This window comes from Nansenia antarctica (assembly GCF_963989245.1).
Source record: "Nansenia antarctica genome assembly, chromosome: 12".
NCBI classification, from domain to species: Eukaryota; Metazoa; Chordata; class Actinopteri; order Argentiniformes; family Microstomatidae; genus Nansenia; species Nansenia antarctica.
In genome coordinates this window covers 4,089,084-4,113,451 of record NC_137682.1, presented here as the reverse complement: position 1 = coordinate 4,113,451, position 24,368 = coordinate 4,089,084, and the positions used below count along the sequence as shown (strand labels likewise).

Sequence of the window (24,368 nt, the reverse complement as noted above, 5' to 3'; positions counted from 1 at the left end):
TGTCATCTGATTTTATTTTAGCTACTGTATTTTTGTGTTTCTTTTAATCATGACTGTATTTATATGATGTGTTTATTTTACCCCATAACCTGATTTCTTCCATTAGGAAATGTAGCCCCGTTACTTCTGGCAGGGGGACCACCAACGGAAATTAGCCTATGGCTATAATTGGGTACATTTACACTGATGATATGTGCGCATTACATTTAAGTGTTCATTAATGTACTGTGTCCCCCTTGAACAAATAAATTAAAATAAAATAAAATCAACAGCACAAACAGCTGTGTTCTCAGTAGTCTACTGCAAAGCACACAACTGGCGTGGTCCATCTAGGCGTGGTCCCTCTGTAGCAGTAGTCACCAACCCTGGTCCTTTCATTCCAGCCTGTACAGTACACCCTGTAGCTCTCCAGAACCAGAGTTGGTGAGCACTGCTCTGTAGTCGTGGCTGCTGTCATGTGACAATGTTGACGATGGGGGAGGGAGCAGGGCAGGTGATAAGGTGATAAAGTGCATTATTTGGAGAGGGTCTTCTCTGCCATGTGTCTCTGCTGGCTTTGGGCATGCCTATGACACAACAAAGGACAAACAAACAACAGAACGTGACGTTAGAATTATACGGTTCTATCTCCATTTTTGTCAAAATTGAGTTTTTTTACATAATCTGATCCATTAGGTGTTTATTAATGCCTGTGTGGTGTTATTTTTTAAAATGTTGACATTTTTGAGTTAGTAATTCATAAAATACAAAGGTTCCATCTCACAAAACATAATGGAATGTAAAAACTTTGACGCTCAATATCTCTGAACTGCCCTGAACGGAGATAGAACCTTATCATTCTAAGCTCACGAGAATTCAAAATAAGTGTTAAAAAGTCATAAAGAACATTTCGTGAAAATATGCTTCTTGGCAGAGGGATGGCATTTGACATTAGAAGCCCACCCTCCTCTGGTTGTGTAAGGGTGTGTGTATGTATGTGTGTCTATGTGTGTGTCTGTGTGTACGTGTGTTGCCTCTTAGAGCTGCTGGAGTGGGACCCGTACCTTGTTAGGTCCTCTATGTCCACCAGCATGGCGTCCTGCTCCACGTGGAGTTCATCTCTGATCAGCAGCAGCTGCACCAGCTCCCCATTCAGACCTGCAACGTCGTCATCACAATGTCAACTTTACATTAAGACATCAGAGTTTTGATCTTGGTGATAGATGGCACATTGTTGTGTGTGTGTGTGTGTGTGTGTGTGTGTGTGTGTTTGTGTGCGCATGCGTGTGTGTGTGTGTGTATATATTTGTTTGTGCGTGTTTAAGTCAGGGCCGGCCGAAGGCATATGCAGAGGGCCACAACCACTAGAGGGCGCCACACTTTAGCAGTCGAGTGTGTGTGTATATGTACCCACTCTGTATCTGTGAGTGCAGGTCATTGGTGATGACTTGCAGCTGTCCAAGGCTCATGTCCCTCATGTCTCCCCTCCTCAGACTCCTCTTCATCAGGCACTCGCTGATGTGGGGCAGGTGGAGCAACTGCACACAGCCACAGGGACAACGATGTTACAACCACGACATTAAACAGACACACAAGGTGCCAGGCTTTCTTTTTTTTTTTTTTTTTTAGTTTTTTTTTTTTCTGAGTGGGGCAGTCCCACTCTTATTTTTCTTTTTAATGACAGATATAGTAGAGATTATGACAGGAAGGATGGGTGAGAGAGAGAAGGGATGACATGCAGGATATGTCCGCGGCTGGAATCGAACTGGGAACCCTGCGGTACATGGTCAGCGCTTAATCCACTACGCCACCTAAGCGCCCCGGTGCCAGGCTTTTTTGCCTAAAATGTTATCACCAGGGAATGAAATGTACGTTCAGTTGGATTTAAATCTGATGATTGATTAGGCCAAGAACTTTCAACTTTTTGGCCCTGAAAAATGCCCTAGTTCCTATGGCAGTATGTTTTGGGTCATTGTCTTACTGGATGATGAAGTGAATTTGGAGGCATTTGCTCGTACTCAAAGCAGACAAGATGTTACTGTACATACCGCACACACACACACACACACAAATAATTGTATGTGGATTGCTCTTCGAAACACACACACACACACTGACCATGTCGGCCACGGGGGAGCGTCGGTGCAGCTGTATCTGTCGTTCCACCTCCACCTGCATGCGGGCCATGGGCCGGGCCAGCGCCAGCGCCACGCGGGCCTCCTCCTGCAGCCGCCGCTGCACCTGCCAGAAGCTGCAGTCCTCCAGGGGCTCCGAGTCCTCCTCACCTGTGTCCCGGTCCGACAGGGACGAACTCTGCTTACTCTGGGCAGACACACACACACACACATAAATGGACTGCACTTATATATCGCCTTTATCCAAAGCGCTTTACAACGGCCTCTCATTCACCCGTTCACACACACATTCACATCAACCAATGGCGGCAAGCTACCATGCAAGGCGCCGGCCCGCTCACTGGGAGCAACTTGGGGTTCAGTGTCTTGCCCAAGTCAAGCATGTCTGGCGGGAGGGGCATTTGTGGAAGGAGGGGGAGGTGGGGGACTATTGAGTTAAAGGGAGATTGGGAAGGGGAAGGGGGGGGTGGAAGGTTTATTTTGTATTTGTACTGGTAAATCGTATTTTGTTATTGTATTTTCTCCTTTGTTTATTTGTATGTTACCACTCCCTTGTTTTACTCCCTGAAATGATAATTAAAAATTGATCACAAATGTTTCTATTTCATTTTTCATTGACGGGAGGTAGCCTGCAGGAAGTCGACTGCTAAAGTGTGGCCCCCTCTAGTGGTTGTGGCCCTCTGTTTATGCCTTCGGCCGGCCCTGACTTAAACACACACAAACAAATATATACACACACACGCACACACACACACACACACACACACACACACACACATCTGAAGTGTGTACCACGGGTGACAGTGGCGTGTCCAGGCTGGTCTCTGTCCTGCTGTCCTCTGCATCACTGTCTTTGTCACTGCTGCTGTCATTCACAAAACACACCTGCAGATTCACCCCGCTCTGCAGCCTGAGACAGACAGACAGACAGACAGACAGAGAGAGAGAGAGGGGTGGGAGTGATTAAATCACATCATCCAGAGTAAAGGGGGAGTGATGAAGAGAGAGACAGACAGGGAGACAGGAAGAGGCAGAGGGATTGGGCGGGCAGTGGTGGAAAGAGTACTGAAATATCTTACTACTTAAGTCTTGTTACTTAAGTGACATTTTACTAAAGTAAAGTTCAAGTCTTAAGTAAGAGTACTTAATTTAAAAAAAATGCTTGATAAATAGTACTGAAGTAAAGGATATTTGCATTACTTTCAAAATGAAAACTTTACCTTGATTATTGCATAGTAGAGAAGTAGAATACTCTATTCAAAACATACTCAAGTAAAAGTACATTTACAGAATAATTTTAAAAAGCTCAAATAAATAAAAAATTATAATAAAAAAAAAAATCAAATCCTTGAAAAATCGACTCAATTACAGTAATGAAAGTAGTTGTACATGTGTTACTTTCAATCTCTGTTGGGTGAGAAGAGAATTGCTGAAAGGCAAATTGACCCCGACACCCCTAGGTATGTAGATACATTCAAGCAATAAGTGTTCTGTTAAACAGCTATGATGTAAGTGAAAGTCTCTGTCACAGTGAGATTGAAACCCATATTGAGTCACCCTCTGTGAGCATGCTCAAGTGTTTGTGATGAAACAAAAAAACAGACCTTCATTCATGAGTAATCATACTCATTTCAAGCACTCCTCGTAAACACTGTTATTAATTATATTCGTCCCTTTGTCATGTATCTGTGTATTATCTCGTTTTGTACTGTATTGCAATGTTGCGTCATTTTGCTGTGCCTGCTTAACTTGTATTGTCTTGCTTTGTCTGGTATTGTCATGTAGTGTATTGCCTGTTGTGTCGCTTTGTTGTGCTTGCTGATGTTTTTAATGACACGACACCATTCATTTAGTAATAGCCTGCTCAGGGACTACAGATGGAAATTAGCTCATGAGCTAACTCTGGCGCATTTCCATTGATGTGGAAACTGATTTGTTGATTAATGTGCACTGTCCCTGGTAAATAAATAAATAAATAAAATAAAAAAGCTTTCACTAATCATGAACTGCAAGTTTGGTAGAAACACACACACACACACACACACACACACACACACACACACACACACACACCCACACCCACACCCACACCCACACCCACACACACACACACACACACACACACACACACCACACACACACAGTTATGTGTGCTCTCACAAACCCACCGGGTTTCATAGCCATCCTTGCTGCAACTGGTGTAGATGACCGGCTCCTCGTCGTCATAGAAACTGCCCAGGGCCAGCTTCTGCCTGATGCACTCTCTCTCCTTCCTCTGGGCCTGGAGGCACATTGAAGAGTTTGAGTTTGAGTTTTTATTAGGACCTCTTTTAGCCAATGGCTAATCTTCCAAGAGTCCTTACATTAAAACATTACAAAAATCAGTATTTCATTACTTCATACACTTTCAGTACATGTCAATAAACCTTCTGAAACATGGCATTAAAACACATTAATACACAATACATAACAATAGCAGAAAAGCAATACATTCACTTGGTTTTGCATAAATTAGTCCCCATGACCATCAAAGTGAGTTTTGATGTGTTTCTTGAAGTCTCTCCTAGGTAGGCCTCTGAGAGAGGCAGGTAGGTAGGCCTCTGAGAGAGGCAGGTAGGTAGGCCTCTGAGAGAGGCAGGTAGGTAGGCCTCTGAGAGAGGCAGGTAGGGAGGCCTCTGAGAGAGGCAGGTAGGTAGGCCTCTGAGAGAGGCAGGTAGGTAGGCCTCTGAGAGAGGCAGGTAGGTAGGCCTCTGAGAGAGGCAGGTAGGTAGGCCTCTGAGAGAGGCAGGTAGGGAGGCCTCTGAGAGAGGCAGGTAGGTAGGCCTCTGAGAGAGGCAGGTAGGTAGGCCTCTGAGAGAGGCAGGTAGGGAGGCCTCTGAGAGAGGCAGGGAGTTGGCCTCTGAGAGAGGCAGGTAGGTAGGCCTCTGAGAGAGGCAGGTAGGGAGGCCTCTGAGAGAGGCAGGTAGGGAGGCCTCTGAGAGAGGCAGGTAGGTAGGCCTCTGAGAGAGGCAGGTAGAGAGGCCTCTGAGAGAGGCAGGTAGGTAGGCCTCTGAGAGAGGCAGGTCGCCTATTCCATAAAGCTATTGCTCTGTAAGAAAATGTGCGCTTACCACTAGAACATCTAAAATTCGGATCCTAATTAGATGTCTGTGTAGTTCTTGTATTCAATGAATGTCTGTTTCTCACCAACTCGTGTCTGGAAAGTATTGATTTGGGCCTGTTTTTTGTTTGGATATTGTGAAAAATATTTATTTCAGACCTATCAATTCTATCACTAACTGATGACCAGCCGAGGATATTATGACGCTCAATAACTGGGGTATCATATTAGCATTTTAGTATGATTCGAGCTGCTTTGAAGAAAACAGGTTAATACTGCAGTGAACGCTCTTCCTCTGATGCTGTGAACATCTTCAAGTTAGAATGTTTAATATTAGAACATTAAGATTAGAATGTTTTTATTAAAACACCAAACTTGTGGATGTCAGTACAGCATGAAAGAGATGAGGTAACCGACAACTGAAAGCCAACATCAGAACAATTCCTTGAATATGTTGGCCTATGCTGCCAAAAAGCCATTTTTGTCTTGTTGATTTCTTTCACAAATAATATTGAGTCAAAGTAATAATCAATCTATATTATGTCCATGAACTGAACTGATATCAGACAACTGTCCTGGACCTATAAGACTATAAGACCAGAATCAGAATCCCTTATTTGGAAAATTGTCAAATCACTAATAATAGTCTACTGGGCCCAGAAATACTAATAATACTAAGAAACTCAAACTTGGTTGCGCTTACACCGATGGCGCTTTTCCACTACAGGGCCAGCCCGGGTCAGTGAATGGAGGTAAAAGGGATGGAAGGTGGCCTGGGGTGGTCCAGTGGTCGAGCACCGCGGTCTACAGTGCACACACATGGCCATGTTGGCATGGGTTCAAATCCGGCTCATGCCCTGCTGATATGCCCTCTCCTCCTTACTTTCCTGTCTACATTCACTATCTCTATCCAATAAAATGAAAAATATGAGTGGGACTGCCACTGCCAAAAGGGAGGGAAGGAGGAAAGATGGATGGATGGATGGAGCAGTTTATTGGAGTCTGACTTGTCTCACTGTGTTGGCTCAACACACACACACACACACACACTCACAGTCACACCACATGACATGTATGGTGGTATCTAAATATACACAAGCAATCACACTACACCACACCAACTGGCATATTTCCCTTCCAAATTGAGGTAATCAATAATGGCCATAAATTCAGACAGCAAATCCATAGGATTTTGTCAGACTAGAAAATGTCAAGTCACCTAGCTAGCATGGACTTAATCCTGTCTCCTTTCTTCTTTCATCCTCTCTCCCGTTGTCTTTCTAATCATGCTGCAGTCTCTCTCCTCTCCACTCACTTGCCTTTACCTGATCTGACTCCTCTCTACTTATTCTATTACCCTCCTCTGCTCTTTCTCTCTCTTCTTCAACTTTCTCTATCTGTATTTACCCCCCCTCTCCCCATTCTTCTCAGTTCTTTCTCTGTTCTTTCCCCCTATCCTCTGTCTTCCTCTCTGTTCTTTTCACCTCTCCCTATTCCTGTTCTATCCATCTCTTTGTAAATACATGGGGCATGGTGTATGTATGTATGTATGTATGTATATATATGTTACGGTACATGTGGGAAAACTAGGGTTAGGGTTAGGTGCTACGTCGACTTGGTACATGCTGGCATGTCTAACCCTAACCCTAATCCTAACCCTAACCCTACTTTTCCCACATGTATCGTATTCCCACATGTACCGTAACATACTGTATATATATATATTATATATCCCTCCTTTGTGCCCACATCCCTCAGGCCTACACACACACACACACACACACACACACATACACACACACACACACACACACACACACACACACACACACACACACACTTGTATACTACTCTACTCGTACTCTAATACCCACTCTTTTACTGTACTTCCATCCATCTATCTATCTATCCATCCATCTATCTATCTATCCATCCATCACTGATAACAAATACAAACATACACTTTGCCCCCTTCACCCCTCTTTCCTTCGGTCTTAAATCTCAAAGAAATACAACTTCAAACACAACAACAACAACCATACATACAGTAGACACATTCACACAACCATATACACAGACCCCATTGTAGCTCGGACTGTGACATCACTGAGGCTGTGATGTAACAGTATAAATCACAGCTGGACGCTACCATTCTAGAATGATTCTACAGCGAACACTCCACCCACACTGGTCTCCTCACAGTGAGCCAAGTCCTGTCATATCTGGCTCGACCATCTACACACAAACCACACAGAAAAGATGGACACAAAACATAATATCTATCCATATAATCTATGAAATATTGTGTATTTGACTGTAAAAGTTCCACAAGCATTCTCTCAAATAAACATAATTCACGTTTTTTAACATCCACCACACACATGCAGGAAATGCTCAATCCAAAGATACTGTATATACTACAAGATTGAGATTACAAATAACAAAAAAAACAGCCAGAAAAATAAATTCATGTAAAAAAAAGATAAATTCATATAAATGAGCACAGGCATCAACAATCAGGTGAAATACACACACTGACACAGTGACACACCCTCACACGATACAATCACATATACACAAATGGCAGGCCGAGTCATCGGGCATATATATATAGCAACCTAACCTGTACAATATTTGAATACATGTAAATACAAGCATTTACCTCACCCCCCCCCCCCCCCCCCCGCCCTCCACCCCCGCCTCCAACACACACACACACACACACACCTGGTAAACACGTTTCTCTTGGTGCACCATCCTTCAGCGCATTGTACAGGCAGCAGCCCTGTCCTTTCCCTCACTGCAGTGAAGCTATACCCAGGAGACCCACTCACATACTGCAGCTGCGCACGGAGAAGAGAGGGGGAGGAGAGGGAGGGGTGAGAGAGAGAGAGAGAGAAAGTGGAGGGAGGGAGGGAGGAAGAGGGTGAACAGCTGATGGAGATACGTGGGTGCTCTGTTCTCTCCTCCTCCGCTGCTATCTTCTTCTCCTCCAACTCCTCCCTTCTTTTTATTTATCCATCTCTCCATCTCTCCATCCATCCGTTTCTACTTTTTACCATGGAAACAAGGATTAAGGAGAAAAGGAGAAATAATTCTTTGAGGGATGGAGAGAAACATGGTAGTGATGGAGAGAGAGAATACAAAAAGGATCAACTAAAATGTTATGCTGAATCATACAGTATTTAAAGCAGAATTGTTTACCCAAAGATATTTTTGGGGTCATATATTTCTTGTCATTGACATGGTCCTGAATTTTATTCTGCTGCACAACAGAGCCTCAGATATTCTAATAGCAAGCATAGATGTTACTTAATGGAATAGTCTCATGATGATGCATTTTGTGTCAAGTGGACAGAGATTAACCAAGGGATAAAGCAATCACATGGGATTAAAAGACAGCTGCTGGACAAGGAAGCATGCAGTGATTGCCCAGGGATGTCACTCATCTACAGTACATCCACTGGCGGACTCAAGGGGGGAGACAGTGGGGGTGACCGCAAAATTATAGGACGTGCCCTATTGGCTGCCCTTCCAATGGTCTAAACTTGACCATGTGCACTGATGGGGTCCCATGTTGTGCAGTAGGTGCCCTTTTTTTGTTTTCGCCCCCCCTGCCCTTCAAACAGCCTGAGTCCGCCACTGAGTACATCCATGGAGCAGTGTTTAGGAAGCTGCTCCGAAAATGTATTTAAATTGTAAAAAAAAGTGTAGTGCCTTATATGATAGCAGCTACAAGGGTTAGTTAGTTAGTTAGTTAGTTAGTTCGTTAGGGTTGGCAGGGAAATGTGGCTATGTATTGTTCATAGCAGAGCATGACTCAATAATCTGACTCAAAAGTTATTTAATTAAAAGTATGCACAAAGAATTGTTGAACTAAGCTTTGATTTAGTATTATCTTAATTAATTAATTAATGTAAATCTAATAAGACACTATTTATTTGTAGCCAGTGAGGACGACAAGCTCATGGAACAAATGAGTGACAATAGAAGACTCCACATTCTCTCTTCAACAATGGGATCTCGGAGTCTGGTGTAATCCAAGATGGACTGCTTGTAAGACATTTCACCTGGATAAGACTCAGCTAAATCAGCCTCCAGCTAAACCGTTTAATCACTGAAGCTGCTGTCGTGGATATAATTGATACTTAATAGATTTAGTAGAACTTACAAAGCACAAAGAGCTTAGATCAATTGTCTCCAAAGAGGTATTTTATTAAGACAAGTTACATGAGCGCAGAGAGAAATGAGCAGACCAATAAGCAAGAAGCAATGGCCCAAAAGCAAGAAGCAGCCCCCAACGATGGGCAGGACTCATATTTATAGAACTGTCCTTGGTCATGAGGTCACCATTCTTGGGAACCAATCATATTACAAATCTGTGATTACACAAGTTATGGGCCCTGTCCATAGTCAGAATTATTCACTGCGCCACAGACCTTGGCCCATCCCTGTGGGCCTTCCTTGAGTGCTAGATTCACCAAACTGTAGAGAGACTTACATTTCTCAGTATAACATGATATAAAACCACTACACTGCCAAACATGGAAAATGTGAGATACAGTACCCCTGTGTTAGTATTGGAACAGTGAAGCATTTTTCTACTAGCATTTTATTCTACTCCAAATGTTTCAATTTGAAATCAAACAATTACAGTACTAAGGTACATACATAATATACATCATATATAGCCCCCCTATTTCAGGGCACCAAAGGAAATGGGACAATTGTTTCTGCTAAATAAAATGTGGTCCGTCACATCATTTGTGCAGGCACAAGAGAGTTGTCAATGTTTAGTGTTGATTCTAGGCTTTGCGTTTGTCTTTGGACTCTGCTATTAGTGTGTGTCAACACGAGGACCGAAGAGGCGTCAATGAAATTCAAGGAAGCCATATTAGGCTGAAGATCTGAAGAAAAACCGTACAGTGGATAAGCGTGAAGAATGTTCACCATCATTAAAAACAACTGACGTGTGGCCTGGGGTGGTCCAGTGGTCTAGCACTGCGGTCTACAGTGTACACATTATGCCCATGTTGACATGGGTTCGAATCCGGCCCATGCCCTCTCTCCCTTACTTTCCTGTCTGTCTTCACTATATCTGTCCAATAAGATGAAAAATATGAGTGGGACTGCCCCACTCAGAAAAAAATAAATACCAAAAACAAAAACACATCACGAACAAGTAACTAGGGCCAAAAGGTGGAAAGTTCTTGATTGGCCAAAGTCAATCTTCAGATTTAAATCCAATTGAACATGCATTTCATTTGAGCAGCAAAACACTTAAATGTAGGCATGGGCATGTCAAGGTAGTTTGGCTGGTGTTTTTTTGGTGCAGAAAAAGAATGGAGGAAAGCTCGCCAATTATCTGCTTAATAGGATTGGGGCGTCTGCCTAGTCTGCTGAGCACAAGGTTGTTGATAGGATCTTGACAGAGGAGGATAACATGCTGTTGAATTGCATTGGCAAGGCAAGGCAAGTTTATTTGTATAGCACATTTCATACAACAGGGTCAATTCAAAGTGCATTACATATAGCATTAAAATAACTACAGAAAAAGGATAGAAATAAAAAATAAAAATGGCAAGGATACATCTATATATAGAAAATAAATAGATAAACATTTAACAACATAATAAGACTGAATAAAAATGCATAGATAAAAGCGTAGTTACTGCAACTTTATTCAAGCGCTGCTCTTCCCGACATGGCGTGAGATTGCAGGTACTGGTCTGTGTTTAGCCGCTAACTTGCGCGACGCTCTAACAGACGCAAAGCAGAAGTGGGTCAACCAGGTGATGTACTTTAACACGACACGATTGTTTCCCTAAGCCCAGTTAACAATCAGAGCTGTTAATGGTTGCTGCAAACCCACGACCAACAAGCACATCTGTTAACCGTTGTTCAGGTGTCTTGTTTTCTCTGGCTGTTTTGAGTTGGTCTTTTAATATGAAGGATTTTACTGCCATCTTGTCTCTTCATGGACTTCTATACTTTGACAAAAGGCGTGTGAGATTTTCCCTTTATTGAACATCATTTGTGTACCGTTAGTGGTTACTTTAGACAATTATTTCTGTTGTGATCAGGGGTGCAAACTGGTGATGGCCCAAAAAGGTGACACATTTTTTTTTGCGGCTAACCTTAGGTGGGGGGGGGATAGCGCTAGCACTAATGGTGTTAAATAGATATCGCTAGCACTAACGGTGGTCTAACAATGATGCATGTGTAAGTAGCGGCAGCCCTGACCTTAACACCTGCAGAATTACTTCGAAAACAGTTTACTGTGACTGTGTTCTCTATGCTGTCTGGAATTGTACCCCCCCCAAAATAATTTTCTGCAGATCTACACAAGTCACATGGATGACATATTTTGAGATAAAAATGGCTAATTTAGCAGAAAGGTGACATGTTTGCATCCCTGTACAGTGATATGAGGATACGTAAGTAAGTCAACCATGTCTATGATGGTGGATACAGAGAAAAACAAAAACTCAACTCCAGTTCACAATTAACATACTCATTTTTATTAATCTTTTTAGCTCCACATCCAGCTTTACAATAAAATCTAAAAATTGCAATTCAGAAATGTAACTGAGACGGGGACTTTAAATGTTCTCAATATACATGATCAGACAATGTAATATGTTCTGTAGAAACATATTACATTGTCTGATCATGTATGTAGACATGTAATTAAATTAAGACTACAAATTATTAAATCTACAGATAATGGCTCAAAAGTTGGAGAAAAAAAAAAGGAGAAAAAAAGAAAAGTGTTGCTCAGATGGATTGATCATGTGACCAGTTTAACTCATTCTGGATGGGGAAAATCAAACATGTTTTATCTCTAATACCTGACCATACCTCCCAATGAAACTCAATAGGATTACACTCAATTGATCTGTGTAAACTCAAGAGCCCAAATGCAATGTTTATTACACCAGAATTAATGATCTGAAGTAGTAGTAGTAGTAGTAGTAGTACAACAAAATGGCCACCATGGTTGCCATAGATCCCTGTCCAGCGTCAGGGGTGGGGCGTCTCTAGGGGGCGTGGTGAGGAGCAATGGCGACATCCAGTCTGTGCTAGCAGTCTTCCTGCCTTCAGCGCAGACCTTCATAAACATCACCTCACAGCCCAATGAGAAACCCACCTCAAATCTACAAGGAGAGAGAGAAAGAGAGAGAGAGAACATGATGTTGATGAAATGTCTGGTCATATTGGGTCACAATCATTAGCATATCCAAAACTCCCAGCAGTCTGTTTGATGGGACATAGTCAAGGCAAAAAATATTGGAACCCCCTGCACATCTGTCAGATAATGCACCACTTCTCCCAGACAATTGTTGCAATTACTAATGCTTTGGTATTCACATTTTTATTTCTTTTGATTGCATCGGAACACAAAAAATCTGAGAGAAATCTGATATCTGATCAAATTTGATATCATTCCACACACAACTCTAAAAATGGACTGGACAAAATTATTATAAAGACAATTTTATTTCAAGCATGATGTAATGCTCCTTTAAATGTGTATATAAACTCACCTGTGGCAAGTTACAGGTGCTGACAATATAGAAAATCACACTTGCAACCATTTAAAAATGGTGAAAAGTTGACTCGACATTTGTTGAGCATGGAAAAAAGAAAGAAGGGCAGAGAATTGTCTGAGGATCTGAGAACCAAAAGCATGGACAATCTCAAGGCTACAAGTCGATCTCCAGAGATCTTAATGTTCCTGTCTCCACTGTGCGCAACGTCATCAAGAAGTGTTACAGCCCGTGGCACTGTCTAATGGACGTGGAAGGAGGAGAAAGAAAATGATGAATTGCAGATTGCAACGAAGGATTGTTCGAATGGTGGATAAAAAACCTCAATCAACTTCCAAACAAATTCAAGCTGACCTGTTGACACAGGGTACAACAGTGTCAGCTACAGACACAGGGTACAACAGTGTCAGCCACAGACACAGAGTACAACAGTGTCAGCTACAGACACAGAGTACAACAGTGTCAGCTACAGACACAGAGTACAACAGTGTCAGCTACAGACACAGAGTACAACAGTGTCAGCCACAGACACAGAGTACAACAGTGTCAGCTACAGACACAGAGGACAACAGTGTCAGCTACAGACACAGAGTACAACAGTGTCAGCCACAGACACAGAGTACAACAGTGTCAGCTACAGACACAGAGTACAACAGTGTCAGCTACAGACACAGAGTACAACAGGGTCAGCTACAGACACAGAGTACAACAGTGTCAGCCACAGACACAGAGTACAACAGTGTCAGCTACAGACACAGAGTACAACCTGTCAGCTACAGACACAGAGTACAACAGTGTCAGCTCGCACTATCCGTCGCCATCTGTTTGAAATGTGACGCTATGGTAGGAGACCCCAGGAGGACCCCACTGCTGATACAGAGACATAAAAAAACTAGACTGGAGTTTGCCAAAATGTACCAGGGAAAGCCAAAATCACAAAATCACAAACCCAACATCCCGAGGACAGATGAGACCAAAATAGAGCTTTTTGGTAAAGCACATCATTGTACTGAAAACTAAATGAGGACTTCAAAGAAACAACACAGTCCCTACAGTCAGACGTGGTGGAGGTTCACAGATGTTCTGGGGTTGCTTTGCTGCCTCTGGCACCGGATAACCGTGCCCGTGTGCATTGCATCTGAAGAACACCAAAGAATTTTGGGGCGCAATGTAGGGCCCGGTGTCAGGAAGCTGGGTCTCCGTCAAGGGTCATGGGTCTTCCAGCAGGACAATGACCCAAAGCATAGTTAAAAAAGCACCCAGAAATGGTTCAAGACAAAGCGCTGTTGAGTTCTGAAGTGGCAAGCAAGGAGTGCAGATGTAAATCCCACAGAACACCTGTGGAGTGTTCTCAAACAGCCGTTGGGAGAAGGAACCCTTCAAACGAGAGAAATGGAGCAGTTGGCAAAAGAAGAGTCTGTCTAAAATTCCAGTAGAGGTGTAAGAAACTGTTCTGTTGTGTCAATGCAAAACAATAGAAATAAACATGTGAATACCAAAGCATTTGTAATTGCTAGGGATGCACCGAAAGTTCAGCCACAGAATGTATTTGGACGAAAATAGCAAAAAAAGAAAGCACATTCGGTGTTCGGCCATTCGGTGTGAAAAGACCTAAAGTTTACCGAATACAAGACGTTTTTTTTTATGACGCGATCAAACAGTGCAAGCAATCCATGCTGATTGAATGAGACGAGCATTGAGTGATTGCATCTGTTCTCTGAACGACAACGAGAGGCACATTCCAACATTGACTTGTGACTTGTTGCTAACAATGTAAAGCAGTGTTGTAGTTAACTAGGTAGCAGTGGGTATTACTCACCGAATCCATTGCATTGCAATATTTTGGCTTGACTAGCGAGTGTGTGATGTGATTTTCAACAATGTTGAAATGTATTTCCGTTTTCAAAATAAAAGTGAACATTTTGATTGGTGACCCCTTTCACCAGCCTCTGTCACAATTTGTCATGAAATGAGGAAATATTATTAACCCTAAACGTTATTATATTATTAAAAACGTATTTCAAACACGTAATTTTGATAATTATCATTTTACATGAATAAGCACACAAGCATGAAAAAGCCACATTTATTTAATAAATGAAAAACTGCCAGTACGCATTCGGTATTCAGAATACGGCCAAGTGTTTCCTTAAGTTCGGTTTCGTCTTCGGGGCAAGAATTTTCATTTCAGTGCATTCCTAGTAATTGCAACTTTCTGGGAGAAGTGGTGCATTATCTGACAGAAGTGCAGGGGTAACAGTATTTTTGGCCATGACTGTAAATTCATAAAATAGGCCCCTAACAAAAAAATACTTTTGATGCAAGGTTGTATTATATGCTTACTGCTTCGGTGAATGAATGTGAATGGAGAATCGAATGTTGTCGTGCGACAATATCGCATCGCACACCGTGTGCATCGTCTCATTGAGATGCATTCAAAACAATGGAATCGAATTCGGCGGTGCGACAAAATCGCACGCCGTGTGCATTGGGCTTTACGTACGTGGAGGGGTCTTTGGCTCCATCCAAGGGGGGAGCAGAGGCAGGGTTAGGAGCGGTGGTGCTGATGTGTGTCCATGTGTACATTCATCTTCATCTCGTTCTCCAGGATCTGGACCAGCTGCTGCATGGAGGGCAGGTGACCTGACTCCAGCTTGGACCACACTGGCACATCTGGCCAGAAGGAGAAACACGTTAACCATCAGCACTCACACACCCGGTGTGAAAACTAATAATCAAGCACATACTCATCCCAGAATTCAGTTTCATCATGAAAGGTAAAAAACACTTAATGGTACCAAAGTACTGTAGGGGCAGGGAGATTAAATGAAAATATGAATGCAAATCAATAAAACAGTACAACAAACACCTGACCTTACCATTTAAAGTTATTTCAAAAGCTCCCGTTGACAAACACTGATTCTCAATCATGTTGCTGAAGAAGAACACCATCATGCAGGCATAAATCTGAAAGAGACACACACAGTAATGTGATGTAATTGCAGATGACTTAAGTCTCATGTAGCCTCCATACCTCCGAATCAAGTTGTTCTCACACCTCTTTTGGAGGTCTGGAGAACCGTTCTGGCATGGATTGAACTGGACAGAGTGATGGGTGACGGTGCTTGCAATTTCATTGGATGTTACATTCCAAGAACATTCCAAGAACCCCCAAGAACATTCCAAGAACCCTCCCCCCCACATGCCCGTAGAATGGTTTCTTAACTATATACATATTGATTGATTGTTACGGTTATTGATTAAGGAACTTTTTAAAATGTGCAATGCTAGTTAAAATGCCAGCTAGCTAGGAATACCCTCTTTGATCAACTAGGCTATTGTTTGTAGATAAACAGTCAAGTTAAGGTTTGAATAGAGCAGTTGAAAGCAGTCGTCGTCATCTTAGGCTAATTCATGCCTGTGATATTGCACAATAAACTGTGTTCAATGGTTAGGTTTTTAGGGTCGTCCAACTTAGACCAGTAGGTTGTTCTGTGTTTACACTTTTCACAGATGAGGACATGGTAGTGGTGGTCTAGTGCAGTGTTTCTCAACCCTCTCTTCGGGGCGCCCCAGGCGCTCCACATATTTGATCTGTTCCACCACCAGCACACCTGATTCAACTAATCAAGTACAAACCATCATTTCTTTGTACTTGATTAGTTGAATCAGGTGAGCTGGTGGTGGAACAGATCAAATATGTGGTGCGGCTGGGGCGCCCCGAGGAGAGGGTTGAGAAACACTGGTGTAGTGGATAGTGAGATGGACTTGTGATCAGAAGGTTGTGAGTTCAAATCCCGCCTGAAACCACACCACTACTAGTGTGCCCTTGAGTAAGGCACTTAGCCCTCAGTTACTCCAGGGGAATGTCCCTGTAATTCGTAATTGTAAATCGCTTTGGATTAAAAGCATCTAATAAATGTCCAAATTAAAATTTTAAATTAGGACAAAGACAACAACTGATGTTGCCGGGCAACAATGGAATGTTCATGATGCCTTTGCGACTTGTGTCAAATGACGGTCGCCCTCTGTGTATAAACCGTAGTGAAAAGCTATAAACCAAGTCATTGCAAAAAATCGTTTTGCAGAAGCCTTCCTAGCCTACAGCTTCTGCCAAGATATTCTAGTTAAACGGAGATCAACTATAAAGCCAATGCATTTGTGGATCATCTCTATAAACACGCAGAATGAAACATTGCCTAAAACGTACGGTTGCCAAAATCAACAGTTTGGAGCAACAAAAAAGCCCTGGTGAGCTCAGCAATCGCACTGGTAGCCAATGGAAGACTTCTACGGTGGATGACTGCAGAAGAATGCTCACCATAATTAATAAAACCCCCAAAACAACTGCCCACCAAATCAGAAACACTACAGAGCCTTCAGAGCCAGGTGCAAACCACTAGTTATCACCAAAATAAATGGTCAGGTTATAATTTGCTAAAAGGTACCTAAAAGCCTGCAGAGGTCTGGAATGGTGAATGGTAAATGGTAAATGGACTGCACTTATATAGCACTTTTTTTTCTGCTCCAAAGCGCTTTACAACGGCCTCTCATTCACCCACCAATGGCGGCAAGCTGCCATGCAAGGCGCTGGCCCGCTCACTGGGAGCAATTTTGGGGTTCAGTGTCTTGCCCAAGGACACTTCGACATGTGGCCAGTCGGGGCTCGAACCCCCGATCACAACCTTGTGATCATTAGGCGGCGACTCTACCTCCTGCGCCACAGCCGCCACAAAACAAAGGTGGTGCTATAATTTGGGCATACAGCTGGACCACTAGGACTTTTTGGCATCCCAGACACTTCCACATTTGGACAGAAGTGTCTGTGAACAAGACTATGTTTAAATCAAAGAACCTCACTATGCAAGTACGGAGTACGGTGTCTCAGGGCTCTTAAAAGACCCAGTCAGATTTCCTGTCAGAACTTAAACTTGGTCAACATAGTTTAGAATCACTACAAATGTTAAATTCTTTACATTTTTGGCATTTAGCAGATGCCTTTATTCCACAACGACTTACAATCAATACATTTGAATACTAAGCAAGTGAATCATCAATCCACCAGTCGTAGCAGGAAGAGTAATCCAGCTCGGGCCCGGGGCCATTGATAGGAATGTTGGTGCTTAAAGTGAACGAACAGGAACATATGTATCATTTCAGCCTATCATTCTAGAGTAGCAGTGATGGGTGAAAAACAGGTCTCCGAGAGTATAGCTGTGAGCTTTATATAAGCTGAGCCAGGAGGTACTTAGGCCTAGGCTACACGACGACAAAATGACGAAGAAAAGTAATTTCGATCTCTGGCCACACAAGCGTTTTCTACATTTACATTTACATTTTTGGCATTTAGCAGACGCCTTATTCCAAAGCGACTTACAATCAATACATTTGAATACTAAGCATGTGAATCAGCAGTCCACTATTCGTTGCAGGAAGAGTACTCTAGCTCGGGCCCGGGGCCACTGATAGAAGGAAAAACCTTCTCCCTATTATCACCTTCTACTAAAACGTTTATTTATTTATTTTTTACTGGAGAAACTGAGAAACAGTACAAGGGGGGCAGTAGAAGTTCTTAGGGACACAGTAGAGGGAAAAGCGGGTGTCTTTAGGAGACGTAGTGGTGAGGGTCAGAAGATGTCTCAGGAGGAGCAGTTAAGATGTAACGATGTCACCAATGTTTTCTCATTGTTGCGCAAAATAATCTCTGGCCACATGGAACCGCGTATTCAGGTACACCGGGCATGCGCGTACTGGTAGACCCAGAAACTTATTAAAATATAATTGAGACAGTACCGTAAAATAATATTCATTCAGTAGTATTGTCAACTCCCGATCAATCGTCTCTCCGCATACATTACGTCTGCATCCAAGATCTGGCATGTACGTTATTCATGTGTAAATTTAGGTTGCATAAAAAGAGCTGATGCATAATAAACTTTATGATAATTGTTATAAGTGCCTCTTGCTAAGATGTTTCTAAGACGGTAAATAATATCACAGCACGGCTATTTATAGCACAAGACTTGCGCTGAATGGTTGGGTCGCACGCAATGCGCATACATCAATCAAACTTTATTTATACAGCATATGGATGTTAAGTGCCTAATGCCTAGACCTTTGATGCACACACTTGTTACTTGCCGCTTTCATAATTTTATTTAGCCTATATAGCACAAGTCATGCATTGAATGTAACCAAGTGCTGAACAGTATTAAGTAAACCACAATACATTTGTGGGTGTCTGCGTCATCGTTATCAAGAAACGCACCCAATCGCTGACCACACGACTCCACAACACCCTCCCAGCATTATCGTCTCGTCACCGTCTCAGCTCACGAATTCGTGCGTGTCGCCGTGAGGTGTAAACGATATCAGATCATCGCCATTTCAGCCAAATCTGGCGCCGTGTAGCCTATGTCTTAACTAGGGATGCTCCGATTTATCGGCCACCGATTTAAATCGGCCGATTTCACTCCAAATGACTCGATCGGTGATCGGCAAAAATGGCCGATCGCAAAAACCGATCTTTTTTTCCTTTTTTTTTCTTTCTGGGGAAGACAGATAACTGAACAGAAAACATAGGAGGACGTAACAGTATGTAAACCATGAAGGCCACGTTTATGATGTCTTTTATACAGCCATATCGACTGACTTGGGCTTCAGGCCCTAACTGGGTGATAGGCCAGACTTTTACTATGCCATAAAAATGGGTCTGCGTTTGCTTGGTGCCTAATGGATCAAAACTTTTGTCTAAAAAGCAAAAAATATGTAGGCTATCCAGTCAGTAGGCCTACAGTTATGTATTTTTTTAAAAATCGGTATCGGTATCGGTATCGGTTGATCTTGAGGAAAAAAATCGGTGATCGGTATCGGCCCCAAAAATCCAGATCGGAGCATCCCTAGTCTTAACCAGGGAGAACTTGGACTCACCTTATTCTCCTGACCCCACACCCAGATGCCCGGAGCTTGCACACCAAAGAGGGCAAACGGGTCCTTGCCTATGATGATCAACCCAATCACTGCCAGCTTGAACACAGACAGGAAGGAGGCGATGTGTCTGAGGACAGGAAACAAAAAAACAACTTGAACACACTCAATCTCCATGTACAACACAAAACAAACAAACAAACTCCACAAAAAAATTATGAACACCAGAGTGTTCAGCTACAAAACTCCCGATTCCTGGGAGGGAGGGCCGTTACCCTCAGGGGATGTCACATACTGTATGGGCGTATTTGTTGCCATGGTGGCATAAAGTATAACTTACCGGTAGGCGGGTAGAGGGAGGTAGTTCTCCCCCTCAATGCGGATGTCTGGGTACCGCTGGACCAGGGCCTGCATGTACTCCTCAAACACCCGCTTGTACCCTCAGGAGATGCTGTGTGAGAGATGGGGGAGATATGAACATACATGGCATTAGTCTGGGGAACACATAGTCTGGGGAACGCAGTGACGCAAACTCAGAAACACACTCCTAGTCTTAAGAGGCCAGGCTAGATACACTTGCTCACAAACAAACCCAAACAGATGCACTCTCGGCTATAGCCTAAACCAAAGAAGGACATCTTCAGAAACATCAAATTCAAGCACCTTTCAAGGGATTCAAGACTCAATTCCCTCAAATTCAAGGACCCATCACGGCATAGTTTGAGACAGAACTAGATGAGAATTTATATAATAGGAACTCTCCGCTCAGACAACAATTACAAAGAGAGGCTTGAATGTGTGAACACTAGATGGTCTCTTGCCTTCTCTACCACAGCACAGCAAAACAATATATTGTGAAATATGTGTAAGGTTAAGCAATACAGAGACTTATTTACTAGTTGACGAGCTAAGTAAAACATTTTTGAATACACATTATTTTAGAGAGAGAGAGAGAGAGAGAGAGAGAGAGAGAGAGAGAGAGAGAGAGAGAGAGAGAGAGAGAGAGGGGGGGGGGGGATTCAAGCACTTTCAATGACCGATGTCTATTTTCAAAAACTTTTAAGATCTTGATTTCTTTTTCTCAAATTCACAAACTTTCAAGGATTTCAAGGACCCGTGGGAACCCTGATCTTTGATCGCTTGTAACGAATACCCTGCATGATATTCCATGTGTGGCAGTGGCACACGCTGACTGTTCTGCTGTCACCAAAATGGAACAACTATAGAATATCAACATGTCACACAACCCAACTCACATCAGTAATCTTAATCCGAGTTACAGTAATCACTAGATATGGGAGCTACACGTTAATCCATCTATAGGCCTGACAAAAAACGCTAGAATAACTTCCCAGCCTTGTCGCTGAGCTATTTTGACAGCGGAAGCACGGTTCTATTTTCAACCTCCTTTCCACAGACACAACCACAACCACCCGCTGTCCCTCGCAAATAAACATGTGGATGCATATTCCATTATGTTTTGTGAGATGGCATGGAACCTTTGTATTTTATGAATTACTAACTCAAAAATGTCAACATTTTAAAAATAACACCACACAGGCATTAATAAACACCTAATGGATCAGATTATGTAAAAAAAAAAAAACTATATTTTGACAAAAAATGGAGATGAACGTCACGAGTTGGTGTGATAATGTTGTTGTTTTTTATCAAAGTTACATAGACGACTTTCTTTCAAACATTTGAAATAATAATTTTCACTCATCTTGCGCATTTAACCAACTATAACTAACATTAATTTCTTCTCCAGCCCAATGAAGAGAGGAATGTCCTGGAGGAGGCCAAGGGCTATGAGGCCACAGGAGTCTTCCCCTCCCCACCCGTCACACAGGTTAGTCTGAGTCATTCAAACTACTACTAGTCAATCTTGCCATTTTCTTTCATCCTAGACATTTAAGATCCCTATAATACCATATAAGGCCGTAGGTAACATAGACACGGCTGTTCTAGTGTCAACTGTCACTTAGATCCAACTGTCACTTAGATCCAACTGTCACTTAATTAGTATTATAAAGTCTTATCACGATTTTTTGAGGTCTTGAATTCTGTAGGTATTATTCTGAATTAGACTCTGTCCAAAGAGTTTGAGTCCTAAAAACGTTTAGTAAAAGTTCGTGAATGTATTAGTTTTTATTAAAAAACTAAGATGAACCGGGAATTCTGGTGTATGATAGTGGTCTAGTCTATTGCAAACTAAAACTGTTAAGTTAAAGGTGTCACTGATGTAAACGGTTACAGCTCCAAGTGGCGATGAGGTCTGGAAAAATATTGACAAGGTCTTTAAAAAGTCTTAGAAAGGTATTGAAATGAACCTCAAGATTCCTGTATATACCCTGAGTAGGTAACATAGACACGGCTGTTCTAGTGTCAGCTGTCACTTAGATCCAACGGTCACTCTCAAATTAACCTCAAGATTCCTGTATAAACCCTGATATAAGACCGTCGCTCAATAGAGATGAATACAAGCCCGGAGCTCATGAATAAAAACCCACATGTGTGACACCAGCTAGTCAAATCATCATAAACCAGTAGTTGCCTAAGTCATTAAAAAAATGTTTACATAGTCTGAAACAAAGATTATGTAAAACGCTCAATTTTGACCAAACTAGAACAAAAACGGAGATAGAACCTTATAATGCTAACGTCACGAAGTCACAGCCGATCAGTGCGTTTATCACAAACAGGACATGAATTAGCAAATCAAAACATGTCACAAGTCATTTCGGCCTTAAACCGCGGAGCACCAACGGTTACTGTTGTAGCTAGCAGAACTAGCTAAGCTAAGCTACTAGGCTAGGCTAACAGCTAACGTCCAGAACACAACATTGCAACTCACGTGTCATACGTTTCTTACCAAATTTGGAATTTAAGGAGAGGACCTGTGGCGAATTGCATCTTCATCTTCTTCACGCCGCCGTTATCCGCCGACGCAGCGCAGAGAGAGAGAGCTGCGAGAAACAGCAACGAGAACCAACCCTTCACCATGGCTGCTTGGTTCAATAGTACCAGGGCAGGGAGAGTGGAGCTCGGATATGATGCTACTTCCGGGGATATGATGCTACTTCCGGGGATATGATGCTACTTCCGCCACTACTCCGCCCCTTCTTTGACCCCGAGTGAAATATGACGATGAGCAACAAAGCCGTGTTTTTTTTGTTTGTTGACTGGGTGGGAAAGTCACAGTGTCGTATTTGGTCAACAGAAATATTTTTCATAAATAACGTGGCTTGGGCTTAAGAGCAACTGCACTTCGAATGTGCAATATGTTGCTCTTTCCCTTCAGAATGAAAAAAAAACAAAAACAAAACTATGCTGAATCACTTCCTGTGGCGTCGTGTGTGTAACTTGCGACTTGCGTGTGTGTGTCTCATTGGCTAACTATAATACTGCCGCAAGCTTTCTCAGTGCTGAGAGCTGAACTTAAGCAATGTGTCCTGGGCCCTGTTCCTACAACGCTGATTAAATCCGATCCAGGTTTAAATCCGATCCGGGCGCTAATTTCAGTTTGCGTTCAGTTCCATCAATGTGGCTCAAATAATTCGTTGCAAATAATACGTGCGTCAAAAATGTCTCACAGGCGGAAACTACATCCCGAACGACAGTTCTGTCAAGTGTCTTTTTGGGAATATTAGTTCCCACCTTTTACGAGAAAGATAGATAGATACTTTGATACTTTGATAGATAGTTTGATGGTGTAATAGATAGATAACTTGATATTTTGAAAGTGTGATAGATAGATAAATAAAGAAGTGTAAAAAAAATAGGTATGTCTATCAATTTGCATTAATATCATCACAGTGGTATGTTTGGTGCAGGGGTTAAGGCAGCCAGCCAGAGGTCTGAAGGTTGCCGGTTCGATACTTGATTTATTTTTTACATTTAACCGAAGCCTTCATGCAAATCGATTTACAATATATATATATATATATATATATATATATATACAGTATATGTCTAAGTGAATCATCTATCCATCAGTAATCATAAGGAAAAAAAATATGATTACGAGTTACGACTATCATGCACAAAAAACGACTATCATGCACAAATCAGCCTTAATGTCAGATAGATAACTTTACATTAAATGTCTACCATCATCCGCTGTCAAACACCACAGGTAATAATTTATTTCTAAATAAACAGGATTGTACATCTCGGAAATATGAATCGCGCTCTGATGTATTTCTATGGGAAGGCTGTGCCTGACGCTGACATTGGACTGGGACGTTCATACAATCTCCGCATTTGTTGCGGAGGAACAGGGTGACTGGCACCCTGTGACAAACAAGCAGATGAGTGCTCCGGTGTCTTGCTCGGTAGTCTAATGGAAGTGCCCAGGTAATAGTTTTGCTATTATTGTCCTCTACTGCTGAGCACCAAAACCCGATGCACGCTGGAACGGTTTATGTTAAGCATAGGCACAGCACATCAGCATAATAGCGATTTTTTTGTTATGCTTGTTATAAAGAAAAGGTCTATAATGCATTGAAATGACATTAAACTAAGATAATACGATGGTTATTATAATTTTTCAGATCTTTATTAATAAGTAATTACAGAAAAAGTAAATTACATTTGTGGTTGTCTTCCGCATTGCCTAGAGCGAAATCAGATTTCAAGCCTGTTGTGGTACTTAAAAAAGGGCGGTTAGCGGTG

The 24,368-nt window shown here is 42.3% G+C and overlaps 2 protein-coding genes across 2 annotated transcripts; both read right to left on the bottom strand.

Moving 5' to 3' along the window:
• Nucleotides 1-514: 514 nt before the first annotated feature.
• On the bottom strand, nucleotides 515-7,971 carry LOC308168189 (schwannomin-interacting protein 1-like; the record flags this gene model as incomplete). Its single annotated transcript, XM_080542681.1, has 7 exons — nucleotides 515-566; nucleotides 1,044-1,137; nucleotides 1,394-1,517; nucleotides 2,098-2,301; nucleotides 2,907-3,024; nucleotides 4,283-4,395; nucleotides 7,942-7,971. The coding sequence occupies 7 exons, from the start codon at nucleotides 7,969-7,971 to the stop codon at nucleotides 515-517; spliced, it is 735 nt and encodes a 244-aa protein (XP_080398807.1).
• A 3,741-nt stretch (nucleotides 7,972-11,712) lies between these two features.
• selenot1a (selenoprotein T, 1a) lies at nucleotides 11,713-22,715 on the bottom strand. Its single transcript, XM_080542918.1, has 6 exons — nucleotides 22,567-22,715; nucleotides 20,032-20,142; nucleotides 19,695-19,821; nucleotides 15,644-15,731; nucleotides 15,268-15,437; nucleotides 11,713-12,371 (listed from the first exon to the last, which is right to left on the bottom strand). Exons 1-5 carry the CDS (start codon nucleotides 22,695-22,697, stop codon nucleotides 15,313-15,315), a joined length of 582 nt encoding a protein of 193 aa, XP_080399044.1. The 5' UTR covers nucleotides 22,698-22,715; the 3' UTR covers nucleotides 11,713-12,371; nucleotides 15,268-15,312.
• Between the last annotated feature and the right edge of the window lie 1,653 nt (nucleotides 22,716-24,368).